We start from the raw sequence: 12,441 nt of genomic DNA on the forward strand, positions 1-12,441 counted from the left end.
CAAGTTCCCAGTCCCTTAAGTAGAAAGGAGCAGAGCAGAGATTCAGGTCCAGCACTGTCAGAATCCAAAATTTATAGCAAGACCAAATTGGTGTGCAGGCTGGATCCAGTCCATAAGAAATGAAGGCACATATAATGTTTTCTAATTTGAATCAAATACTGGCAAACATTTAAAAATTATGGTATTACATTGAAACATCTGGATTCCAGCTTCTCTTTAAAAAAATTAGGAAACAGTACAGTGGACTCATATTCCTGCATGGCAGCAGTCAGCCAGCACTAAGGAATGGCTGCTTCCTTTAATGGAAGCATATGCTAGCAGGTGGGCAAAATCCACTCTTTTCCCACTGCATTACACCTGGTATAGCTTACTACCTCACCCACCTGAGTCACCTGTTTGGCACCTGTGTTTGATTTTTCAATCCTTATTCTAGTCTCTAGAAACAGTCTGTCTTAGGGTTGAAGTCCTGGCTTCACCATTTGCTAACTGTGTGACTTTGGACAAGGGTACTTAACCCCTTAAGGCCTCAGTTTTCTCATCTCTATGATGGGGTTAAGAACAGTGCCTAGCTCATAAGGTTGTTTTGAAAGTTAAATGTGGTAATCCATATACAGTGCTTTGCATGGTATCAGGCACATAGTAAGATTTCTATAATGGTTAAATGTTATTATTAACCACGATTCCAATTAACTATTCTCTCCTGTGAAAGAGTTGTTCTGTAAAGTTGGAACAAGAAACTTTTTCCAAGATCAGCCTAAATTGTGAACTAGACCATCAGAACCATTGGCAATGGAATCATGATTGTGTTGTAATAAGCAATAGTGTGACATGATTCAAGTTCAATCTCTGACATTATGGGGACCTTGGGAAAAATTTTTAACCTCTTTCTGACTCAGTTTTCTCATTTGCAAAATGGTCATGATAATAGTACCTACCTCATAAGGCTGTGGTGAGGAGCAAGTGAGTTACTACATGTAAAATATTTCAGAATGATGTGTGACACAAATTACATACTCAGTAAATGTTACCCACTATTGAAAACAATAAATCAGAGAGTGCCACTTGCTAAGTATGTGTTTGCTTTTGGGAGATGAAAATAGAATATTTCAAATTGGATTGTCATGGAAAATTTGGAAGCTAAAACTTGTCTTCATTTCCCAGGTGAAGGAACTCAATTCCCTGTAGTCCCTGTTCCCCTGTCCTCCTAAAGTTGCACTTTCAAAGGCTACCCTAACCATCAAGTCACACCCATCACTGTCTGCCTCATCTTCTAGAGGGGACAAGAATTTTAGAGATCAACTAGCCTAACATTGTCAATTCTTGAAAGAGGAGGCTGAGGCTGAGAAACAAGTCACAAATTTGTTGTGACTTGTCCACAACAAATTTGTGACAGACCAAGAGTTATCAACTTTGTTGGGTGTGTATTTACTAATGACATTGGGTTTATATCTATTTTGACAAGTGGAGGGTGGTTCTTGGAATCCAACCTGTGACTGGTATAGGACTCTCCTCTTTCCTCTTTCACCTTACTCTTTCTGCCCTATAAACCTTGCTTAACAAGGTCCTGGACTAGTTAATACTGTAAGAGGACGCTCTGTCTTCTCCACTGGGACCTAGGCCCTTTGACCCTCCATAGCATGAAGACCTGGTTTCGTGTTGGGTAATGTTTTCCCTTCCCTGTGACTTGCCTCTCTGGGCCCTGCTCCGATTTCCCTGCTGGTTCATTTGTTTCCTTGGGCTGGCTGCCGTGTTTGGTGGTTTTTAGTGAGGGATCTGATCGATGCCAGGAGGTGAGGGGAAGGACTCTGAATGGGCTCAATCATTGGACAAGCAGACTCAGTGATGGATGAGCCTTCTCCCCAGGGAGGTTTGGGTCAGGAGAAGTCCACCTGATAAGTTTTTCCAGAATTGAGTAACCCAGACACAGTATCAGCCGCATCTTGCCTCTTTAGTGGTTTTTGTACTGATTTTAAAGGAAATTCATAGCTGCTGTTCCACATCTTACTAGGAATAAAGCTATATGCACGATAAACTTAGATCTATGCGATATGAATTGTTTTAGAAATAACATTTGAAGAGAAGGGTAGGAGGAAGGAAACGACGATCTTTAAAAAAATCCCTTTCAAAATATTTTCTTTCTTCTAAGTATTGAAAAGGCACACTATAACCCTTTCTTTTTCCAAGTGATCTCATAGCTATTTATTGAGGGGAAATACCAAATGTTTATTTTTTTTAAAGGAGCTTCTTCACTGCTGATGATTCATGCCGATATCATTTTCCTCCTGACTACAGGAGCTCTGGAGACAAAGCTATACCCCAAGTGATATGCGGGTGTCAGAGCGATTCCTGCCCTGAAGGGGGGTATGCAACCTTCTTTATTCCCCCTTCGCAGACGTCCTTGAGCTCTTGAGACGGATGTGAGCGAGTTTTTTAGTCCTCATGCAAAACAACCATCTAAACATAACAGATGACATCAGCTTGGGCTTTTCAATTCCTGGATGGCAGCAGCGTGTTAATCCAGCCTTCATCCTGGATTTCATAAACTAAAACAAGAGAGCCTGGCAGGAGGACAGCGCTGCTGCTGGGTTGAGGAAATTGATGACGGGGAAGCATGCGGGCAACCCAGTGTATAAAACTCATAAACGTGTAGGCAGAGGCTCAGCTACCACTTTGGACGGCTGCTTCCCACCAGCAGAGACCACACTGAGGGAAGCTGAACCCCAGCCCGCAGGGAGACATGAAGAAGAGCCTCTTGCTGCTGGCCACCCTCCTTGTCCCTGCGCACCTGGCGACGGCCTGGAGCACCAAGTATGCGGTGGATTGCCCTGAGCGTTGTGACAGTAACGAGTGCAAAAGCAGCCTGCGCTGTAAGAGGACAGTGCTTGACGACTGCGGCTGCTGCCGGGTGTGCGCGGCCGGGCTGGGAGAGACCTGCTACCGCACGGTCTCAGGCATGGATGGCGTGAAGTGTGGCCCGGGGCTGAGGTGTCAGTTTTACAGTGAGGAGGATGATTTTGGTGACGAGTTTGGTATCTGCAAAGGTAAAAAGTGACCCCTTGCTTCCTGCCTAGGGCACACTGAGGGCTTTTAGCTAGTGTGGGAGGTGAGAAGCCTTTCCTCCTAGACAGCGGGGGAGAAAATGCAGGTGGGTTAGGGGCAAGGCCCACGCAGGTGTTGTTACAGGGAGCATGAGGGCAATTCTGCAAATAGCAGTGGAACCTCGTGTGCAGGAAACCACAGAAAGAAATACAGCATTTCATGCATTGTGTTTGGGAGAGTTAAGGGAAAATGTTGCAATGGAAGTTTGTGTTGTCTTATTTTCTGGAAAACTTTAGAAACCTGATAGGTCATCTGTTATGGGTGGTTTAGGTGCTACCTCTCCAGCAAGCGGTGATTACAGAGGTCGGCACTAGATAACCTCTTGGAGTGCTGTCTAGCCCTGGGGTTTAGTGGTTCTTTGATGTTGAAAGCCTTGGCAGGATGGAGGGCATCTCTCAAGCTCAAATATTTTTGATGAACACTAAATGCACTTTGTGAAATAGGGTGGACTTAAGTCATCTAAAAAAACGACTCACATTCTTGGCAGAGGGTATCCTGAAGTATAAAACAAACCTCATTGCACTTTATAAAGGTTTTGGGTCATCTAGAAAAATAGTAGATGGTGTAAGACAGGCAAAAATAACAGTAAACAAAAATAAATATTGGAAGTCTGTAAAGAATGAGGTTGGCAGTATTACAGACTTAAAGAAAAACTTCATTAGGTTGAAATGATAGGTAAACAATGTAGTTAAGCATTTGTAGAATTGATTTCAAACTTAGTGACTATAGTTTAAAATGTTTAACATGTTTAAAATGTTGAGAACCTAAAGAATGGTAATTTTAAAATAGTCTCTATGGATACCTTATCATCTCATCATTAAGAGCTATTATTAAGATGTAACACCTATGCTATAGCCCCATTCGTCAGTTTTATAATACAAAAAAGCTTTTAAAATTATTAGAGGGTCTGGGAAATTTCTAAATAATTCTTATATTTTATGTATTTAATACAATTGTATGCTTTTATGAATGATAATCACCCATTAATTCTCCTACCTTTTAGACAAATATTTTAACACCTTAATTATTTTTTAATCCACAAAACATATTAAAGGTTAGATAATGCTTGAATTATTAAGATAATTTTATTTTTTGGTTAGCTTATTTTTGTTTATAATCAATACAAGGTAGAATACTGAAGAAACATTTTCTTTGGTGAACATTCACAAACATTGCTTTCAACTGAATAGGATCAGAATTTTCTGTAAATTATAGGGCTTATCAGCCAAGAACACAGTACTTCACATAAGGAAATTAGGGAGGAAGTGGTTAACACAATCATACTTAGGATACAGCAAGTATATGCAGTGGATTGCTTTTTCTCTTGGCATAAAAATTGCCTCTGTAAATGTGATTGTAAATGCACAGTCACATATGGATAAAGAAACAAGCTGTAAGGCATCCAGAGTCTTTAGCACTCTAGTACTGGTATTCCACTGAATGATTGAGGGAGCTGTTAATGAGATACATTTTAAAAAAGATATTTAGGCCTGCCCTTTCTGACATCCTTCAGATTGCAAGCCAGTCTAGTTTGGAACATTTGTCTCTCTGCTGGAAATAGTGAGCCTGGGTGAACTTCAACAACTCTAGAGAGAGACATTACATTATCTGTTGCTATAGGCTAACTCCTACCGCCTTCAGCTTTTTTATAGAACATTCCTATGAAAACCGTATATATACACTTCAGCTGCATAGCCAGATGTTTTCTAAATATTCAGGTGTTTGGCATTGTGTTGCCTAGATAACAATCAGCCAGCCAACACATAATTATTGAACACCTAATATATCTGCCCAGGGGATACAATAGGAGTATAACTAAGAATTTGGCTAATGTTTTTGTTTTCAACATCACTGGAGATATAGTCAAATCTCAATCTTATGTGTTTTTCTGCAAGAGGCTTTTTCAGGATTCCCTTTAAGGACTATTCTTCCCGGCAGAGGGGAATGCTTTAAAACCAGGTTCTCTGCAATCTGAGGGGTGCTAAAAAGAACAATCCTATATCTTTTTAAAAAATGTATTTTATTTATATTTCTCTTGATCGTTCTGTGGAATATTACATTATTAAAGACTCAGATGCGACACAACTTGTTTTTCTACCCATATGTAATTGTACATTTGTAAGGATATTCTCATGCCAAGAGAATAAATATTCTACGTCTTGGCTGTTAAAGATGGGCATGCCTTTTGAAACACTATTTATCTCATGAAAACCATTCATTTTAAATTAATGAGTTTGTCCTCTTTTTCTCAATTTTGTGTTTTAGTCTAAGTACAAAACCATTGAAGTTCTAAAAGCTGCCAGAATTTGGTAGGCATATAAGTAAATTCTCAGCTTTCTTGTTCATTTATAATAGCATTTTAGCTTTGCAGAGGGTTTTCCTAGGGAATCCTCGTAACATCTGAGGGCATTAGGTAAGTTGTACTGACATTTTGACAGACAATAAACTTGATAAGAGTTGGAACAGATTGAGGATTGATCACTGCATGGAGAGCTGAGATGTCAGCCCTTGCAGCCTCTGGTTAGTTTGAAGCCTTGTCCTCTTTACCTTTGAAATAGTAAATTGTCTGTGAATACAATCGATTCAAAGACAGCATGACATCTTGAGGAGCTGATGCATATGTCTGTTCAATTGCTCACCTTCACTGAGCTGTCACAGAAGTAACCTATGAGAACCTATTTATTGGTATCTAAGAAGAAAATAAACAGAATTAAGACTGACTCAAGGGTATTCGTTAACGTGTAGTTGTCTTCAACTCAACTTCACAGCACTGCACAACTGAGGCGTCCACCATCTGGTCTTAGGTGATTTCACATTTGTGACTTAAAGTTTCAATTTTCAAAGTCTGTTTTTTGGGGGAAGAATTAGGTTTTACCTTACAGTCAAGATTCATGAGGTTTGTTCAAACCCTGAGGCTATGCATACAGAGCCTGTTAGACTGGAGGCTTATGTACAACAAGTAGCTCTTTCTCTAAACCTTCCCTTTGCCCTCAGACTGCCCCTACGGCACCTTCGGGATGGAATGCAAGGAGACCTGCAACTGTCAGTTGGGCATATGTGACAGGGTGACCGGCAAATGTCTCAAATTCCCCTTCTTTCAATATTCAGTAGCCAAGTCTTCCAACAGGAGATTTGTTTCTCATACAGGTAAGAATTGATTCCAATATAAACATTGAAACAATAGTCTCATTTTCAGTTTGGATAACTTAAAAGATATCAATGAGTAGAATAAGACGTCGATTTAAATGATTTTCTTTCCTTTACTAAGAGGAAAAGTAGGTGGTGTTCAGTTTGGTTGCTGTTTTTTAAAAAAGGTCTCAATAATTTTAAAGATTATATAATTTCTCATAAAATTTTCTGTTTATATGATTATCAAAAAATCTGTACTAAAAAGTAACCAACTAAGACATACAAAGTTTTTATAATTCTTCAGTGATCTGTTTTATATACGTACTAGACAAAGCTACTTCTCTCCCAACTGCACATTGAAAAAGTACTGTGAGGAATTTATTGGATAAAGTTTAAGGGCCAAGATAAAAATTTAGAACATTTCTTTTTTTCTTTTATTTTTTGGCCAAATGGAAGCATTTAAATGGAATAATTCCAAGCATGTGTTTTTAAATGGATTTTGGACAGGATAAGAGATAGTATCTGTGAAATTTGGGAACTCTCTCTAAACCTTTGAATGAAATTGTAGTGAAACTTGCATGCTGCTTGTTAGTGCATGAGTATTTCTTACACAATTACTAGAATGTGTGAATTACACAGCGTATGAGGCTATGCATATATTCGGTTATCTTGCTGAATAAATGGCCAGTACAGTAAAGCTTCATTAAATTGAAGTAGCTCATTTAAAACAACATGCAGCCATAGCAACTGCTAGTATCAGTAAATGACACACATTTTTCCCTTTTGTATGATACTTGGCAATCCAAATCTTTTTTTTTTTCTTCTTTTTCTTTTTCCAAATCTATTTTATTTAGTTTTTTTTTTCCTGGTCCTTTGCAGTTCAAGTTAATTAAGATTTGAAATACTTGGCAAATATATTTCCCAGCTTAACGTCCTTCTTACACATCGGTACAATTAAGCATATTAAGATAAAGGGGAAATATTGTGCTCTTAAGTGAATTATTATTAAGTATGGCTATGCCCTTAAACATTAATTTAAAATGAAAACTTGCTTTTAAACCTATTAGGTGAGTAACTTTATGAATATTTGATCTGGGAATCGAGATTATTATTAACATTTTAAATACTTATGACTTGTCCCTACAGTCCTAGAAAAGCAAAATGGAAGAAGATTGAGTTTTAAGACCAATTTTTTTTATTATTATTGAGGTGATAGTCACATAACATAAAATTAACTGTTCATTTTAAAGTGAATAGTTCAGGCATTTACTACATTCACAACATTGAATAGCCACCATCTCTAAATAGTTCCAGAACACTCATCAGCCCCAAATAAAACTCCAGTACCCATGAAGCAGTTTCCTCCATTCCTCACTTCACTCCAGACCCTGGCAACCATAAATCTACTTTCTCAGACCTAGAATTTTTTGACTGATGTGACCACTTTTAGTGCAGGTTTGAAACCTATTGTATCAGTCAAGTTAACTGCCTCAAGTTCTTGCAACTTCTCTTATTTTGCTTTCTTAAAACTGAAGGCTTAAAAGAACTTTGAAGAAACAACTTTCATATCCCTCTTCACTCATTTGAAGTTGCACCTAAATTTGTTCCACCAGGAGAGAATGGACTCCTTTATGAATCTTTGTTGATATTTGGGATGAATGTCTGGGAGGCTATGAGAGCTCCTTTGGAAGAATCCTTGATGACAAAACTGTTCTCGGTGTCTCACTTGCATCCCTGCTGCACACGCAGCAGCATATCCTCTTCTCCACAGGACTGTTGTGCAGTCTCTTTCCCTCGGGCCTTTCTCTCATTTGCGTGCAGGTTCTGCAAATATCTTGACTACTATGTAGATGCCTTAGAAACAGATATTTTGCTGAGTGGAAGTGACATTATGGTTACATAAAAAATATTTCTATACCCAAATTAGGTATCAAGATTCTTATTAGAAATTTATGGAAAAAGCATTTTCTGGCCTAACGTGTTTCCTTTCGTTAGCTAAAAGAGCAACAAAAGATGATTATGAGTATAATCTTGGTCCACCTCAGTCAAGTTCAGGACGGAGAGCACAATGTTCTAAAGACCTTGTGGAGACCCTCCCCTGGGGCCCTGCCTTCACTTGTACAGTATCTGCATGGGAGTTTCTGGGGTTCATGTGCTATACTGTTCATGTGATGAGGCTTGGGGCCTCAATCCTGCCTTAGGCTTCACATCACCTCTGCACAAACCTGTTTGGGCCCAGCCTTTCTCAATGGCTCCAAGGTTCCTCAGCAGAGGGACTTCCGGAAGTCCCTTCCATATCCTGATTACATGAGGTTGTCTTCTCTAACTGTCTACCTGTTGGCTGCTATATTCTTGGTAAGTGGGCTTCTTGGCTTCCTCTCTCCATTTGTTGTTGTTGTTGTTGTTGTTGTTCTTCTTCTTCTTCTTCTTCTTCTCCTTCTCCTTCTTCTTCTTCTTCCTCTTCCTCCTCCTCCTCCTCCTCCTCTCTCTAACTCTCCCTCTCCCTCTCTCTCTCAGAGTGAGCTTTCCAACTTTCCAAGACTGGAAATTCACAAGCAACTTTTTTGGGGGTGATGGAGGGGCAGTAAGATCTGGATTGTTTCATGAGTTTACACATATTTGTCTGCCAGCCTGCACTAATCTTATAGCTTCCATTCCAGTATGTGCGCAGCTGAAGCAAACACATGTCACTACTCTTAGAAGCAGAAAAATTTCATTTTAGAAAATTATAAATATTATAAACTTTTACAGAAAGCAAGAACTATCTTTATAAAAGTTCTGCCCTTTGGTCTTCCTTCTGCCTTCTGGAGCTATACCAAGAAATGAATCCCCTTCATAGAACAGTATAAAAATCTTACTAGAGGTCTATCATCACAGCATTTGCTCATTCCACAAGTATTTATTAAGTTCTTGCTATATTCCAGGCATTGTAGCAGTAAACAAAACAAAGTCCCTGCCTTTATGCAGCTGATATTTTAGTGGTAGATAGAGACAATACAAAAAAAAAAGAAAAAGATAAATGCACATATAAGATAATGTCAGGTGATGATATGTGTATGAAGAGAAATAATTCAAGAGGGTGCTATCTTAAATGGGAGGTGCTAACTGATACAAAGTGGGTGAATACAGTTAGCATTGATTCTGAATCTGTTAAAGATTTCATTGTAAATCCACTGTAATACAAAAATAAGACAAAACTGTACTTGATCTTGGAGTTATAAAAGTTGGACATGACTTGTATTCCTTCTAATTTCAGAGCATGACATGGCATCTGGAGATGGCAATGCTGTGAGAGAACTTGTGAAAGAGAATGCTGCCCGGTCTCCTGTAATGAAATGGTTAAATCCACGTTGATCCTGGGTGGGATTTCCAAGAGAAGACTATTTTAATGATCATTCAACACACGGCCAACATTTTAGGAACTGTTTAGATTATAGCATATGGACATGTAATTTTCAGAGACCAAGTGTGATTCAGGGTGGGTCCAAAAAAAAAAAAAGTAGGCTACTAACAATCCATAAAATGCATATGACAACACTTAGATATTTGTTAAATATTTGAATGCATATAGATTTGTTAAATAAGTGTTTATAGTAATACTGAAGAACTAAAAATGCAGTTTAGATAATCTTAACATGGAGGCAGGTCAGCCAAAGAAAAAGCCACCCAAAGCTGAAGACCATAGTGAATCCATGGTTCTCGGATACACATTCACATTGGGATATGGGATTGAGAAAGAGTTAGGAGCAAGAGAAGGTGGGGTGTGGTAGAAGAGTATGATACTTAGGTCTTCCTGGTCATAGCTTCAATAGAATTTAATTGTTCTTCTTTCTTTGTTTTTGTTTCTCTTTTTACTTCGGGAAGAGTCAAAATAAAACCATTCCTGAAAGAAGTGGGATGATTGAAGCTTGTAAGAGTTTGAGTAGAGCCTCAAACTGAGGCAGGTTTCAAAGGGCTGCTAACGTAGTTCCCAGGTTATCTTATCTGAAGAATGGTTCTGGGCAGAGGGCAAACATACACTTCCATAAATGGTTTTCAAGAATGCCACCTCAGATTGAGAGGGCTAGGAGGTATTTTGCCCACTTGGGGGAGTTGTGAAGGTAAATATTTATATATTTTTGTAAACAATTACATTAGTACGAGTCATCCTCCATGCCCTTATTTATGGCCCTCTTGAAACAATGAACATAATGTTGTTTGTTTAAAATGGTTAGACTAAAGGGGAAACTCTATAACATTTTCAAAGATCCAAGGCATGACAAATTTGTTATTAATAATTATAGTAACATTAACAGCAAAAAGCATAGGAGAAACCTAGAAAACTATAGTCACTGGATTTATAAAATGTCAAACAATAAGGACCAGAGCAAATTTATTTGAAAGTAAGTGCAGTAAAAAGAAATAAAAGTAAGTTCACTGACAGATGAATTTTAAATTTAAAGTAGAAAATGCTTTTAGGGAGGTTTGGAAAAGAGTCCATTTTCAGCTGAAAATGTCAACTTTAAAATATAGTTCATTTTCATATATTTCCCCTTTAAACTTAGTTGATAAGTGGAATTATGAGTATACTTGGGAGGATCTTAGCACAAGCAGCAATGTTGTACTGGGTATTATTAGGAAATATTTGCAGAAGTATTTTATTTGAAGTAAAGACTTATTTAAGAATTGTTTCACTATTTACCTATATTTTATTCTCAAAGTTTGCCAACAAAGTTGTGAATATGTGTATAGGAGGGTCTTTGAATGTAAACTGAATAAACTGTTAGGATTTGTTTTAAAAGAACATGTTTATGATTGTTCAATAAAAAAACAAGACAGCTGTTCTGAGTCCATTCATGATTTCATTAAACTGATAAAAGTTGTTTAAATGATTCAGTCAATAAATAGGAACTTTTTCATGCATATTAAAGGGCAGGATTCTAAACTGAATTTTCTGCTACACATGAGCATCTTCTCTCAAAACATGAGACCGGAATATTTGTTTCTTTTCCTCACATTTTTGGTCTACTTATGCTTTAGAGCTTCCTAGAAATTGTGTCCTAATATATTAACCCCTTCTACATAGGCAAAACAAAAAAGAAAAAAGATGAACACTTCTGTTGATATTTGAAAGTGTTTACAATTTAGAAGGCACAGACCAGCCTTTTAGTGCCTATAAAAGAATAGACATACAGCTTTGAAGCTTGAGAGTATCATATCCAAGAAGAGCATATTTCACTCAGCCTGATGGACAAATTATGAAAACATTTTAAGTGAATTGATACAATACTAGAAAAAAAATTATATCTGTATTAGGAAAACCATCCATTTTGCCTGAATTAATCTTTTTTCTTTTTTTAATGGGAGAAATGATGTGAATAAGACAGTTACATTAATGCAAGATATTAATAATATTATCAAATAAAAACAGAAAGCACTGAAAATCTTTACTTTCTTCAGTGTGCAATGAAATTTCAGGATATGCTCTCAGGGAGTGAGGTTACTTATAGGTCTACCGCCTTGGCCAGAAGCCCCGGCCACAGTCCAAACGTCCCTTTGGGATAGTGTGGACAGTGGAAAAAGAGCTCGACCTAGCAAAGACTTGCCTCTCTCCTGGTTCTGTAGCAACCACCTGTGTGACCGTGGGTGACAAAATCAAACCAAGGTGGGCTCATCTGCTCTCAGCGACAGGTGTGTTTTCTAGCTGCCCAGCTTAATGCCACGGGGGCCTCTGTACTCTTCACTCCAAGTGCCAGTACCTGTCTATCCCAAATTGCTCTGTAGTCTTCTGACTCTATTCTTCATAGCAGTGGTCCCCAAAATCTTTGGATTTTGCACACTTTTTTGATTGCAATATTTTTTAGCATGCAATTTTAAACTTATGCATAGTATTGTATTGATACATTATGTTCCTTATAAAACATACACCCAAACTAGAAAATTTTTAAAGGATGTGCTATAAATATAAATAGAAGTTCTGAAATTTTCTTCCTGCACCACAGAGAATCATTCTGGTAAACACTTGAGATGCAAAAGAATGTGCCACAGGTCTGTGGTCTCCAGTGAGACCCTACATCATCTGATACTGAAGAGAAAGCAAGTTGGCATATACTCCATATAATAAATATTTCTGGAATGAATGGATGGATGAGTGGGTGAGTGGAAGGATGGATGGGTAGACAGGTGGGTAGATGGATAGATGGGAGGATGAATGAATGAATGAATGAATGAATG

At 38.0% G+C, this 12,441-nt stretch overlaps 1 protein-coding gene across 1 annotated transcript; it reads left to right on the forward strand.

The window, feature by feature from the left end:
• Positions 1 to 2,538: 2,538 nt before the first annotated feature.
• On the forward strand, positions 2,539 to 11,048 carry ESM1 (endothelial cell specific molecule 1). The gene is made up of 3 exons (XM_019742888.2): positions 2,539 to 3,041; positions 6,094 to 6,246; positions 9,485 to 11,048. The coding sequence occupies exons 1-3, from the start codon at positions 2,738 to 2,740 to the stop codon at positions 9,580 to 9,582; spliced, it is 555 nt and encodes a 184-aa protein (XP_019598447.1). The 5' UTR covers positions 2,539 to 2,737; the 3' UTR covers positions 9,583 to 11,048.
• The last annotated feature ends 1,393 nt before the right edge of the window (positions 11,049 to 12,441 follow it).

Source organism: Rhinolophus sinicus, linkage group LG03 (genome assembly GCF_036562045.2).
Source record: "Rhinolophus sinicus isolate RSC01 linkage group LG03, ASM3656204v1, whole genome shotgun sequence".
Taxonomy (NCBI): domain Eukaryota; kingdom Metazoa; phylum Chordata; class Mammalia; order Chiroptera; family Rhinolophidae; genus Rhinolophus; species Rhinolophus sinicus.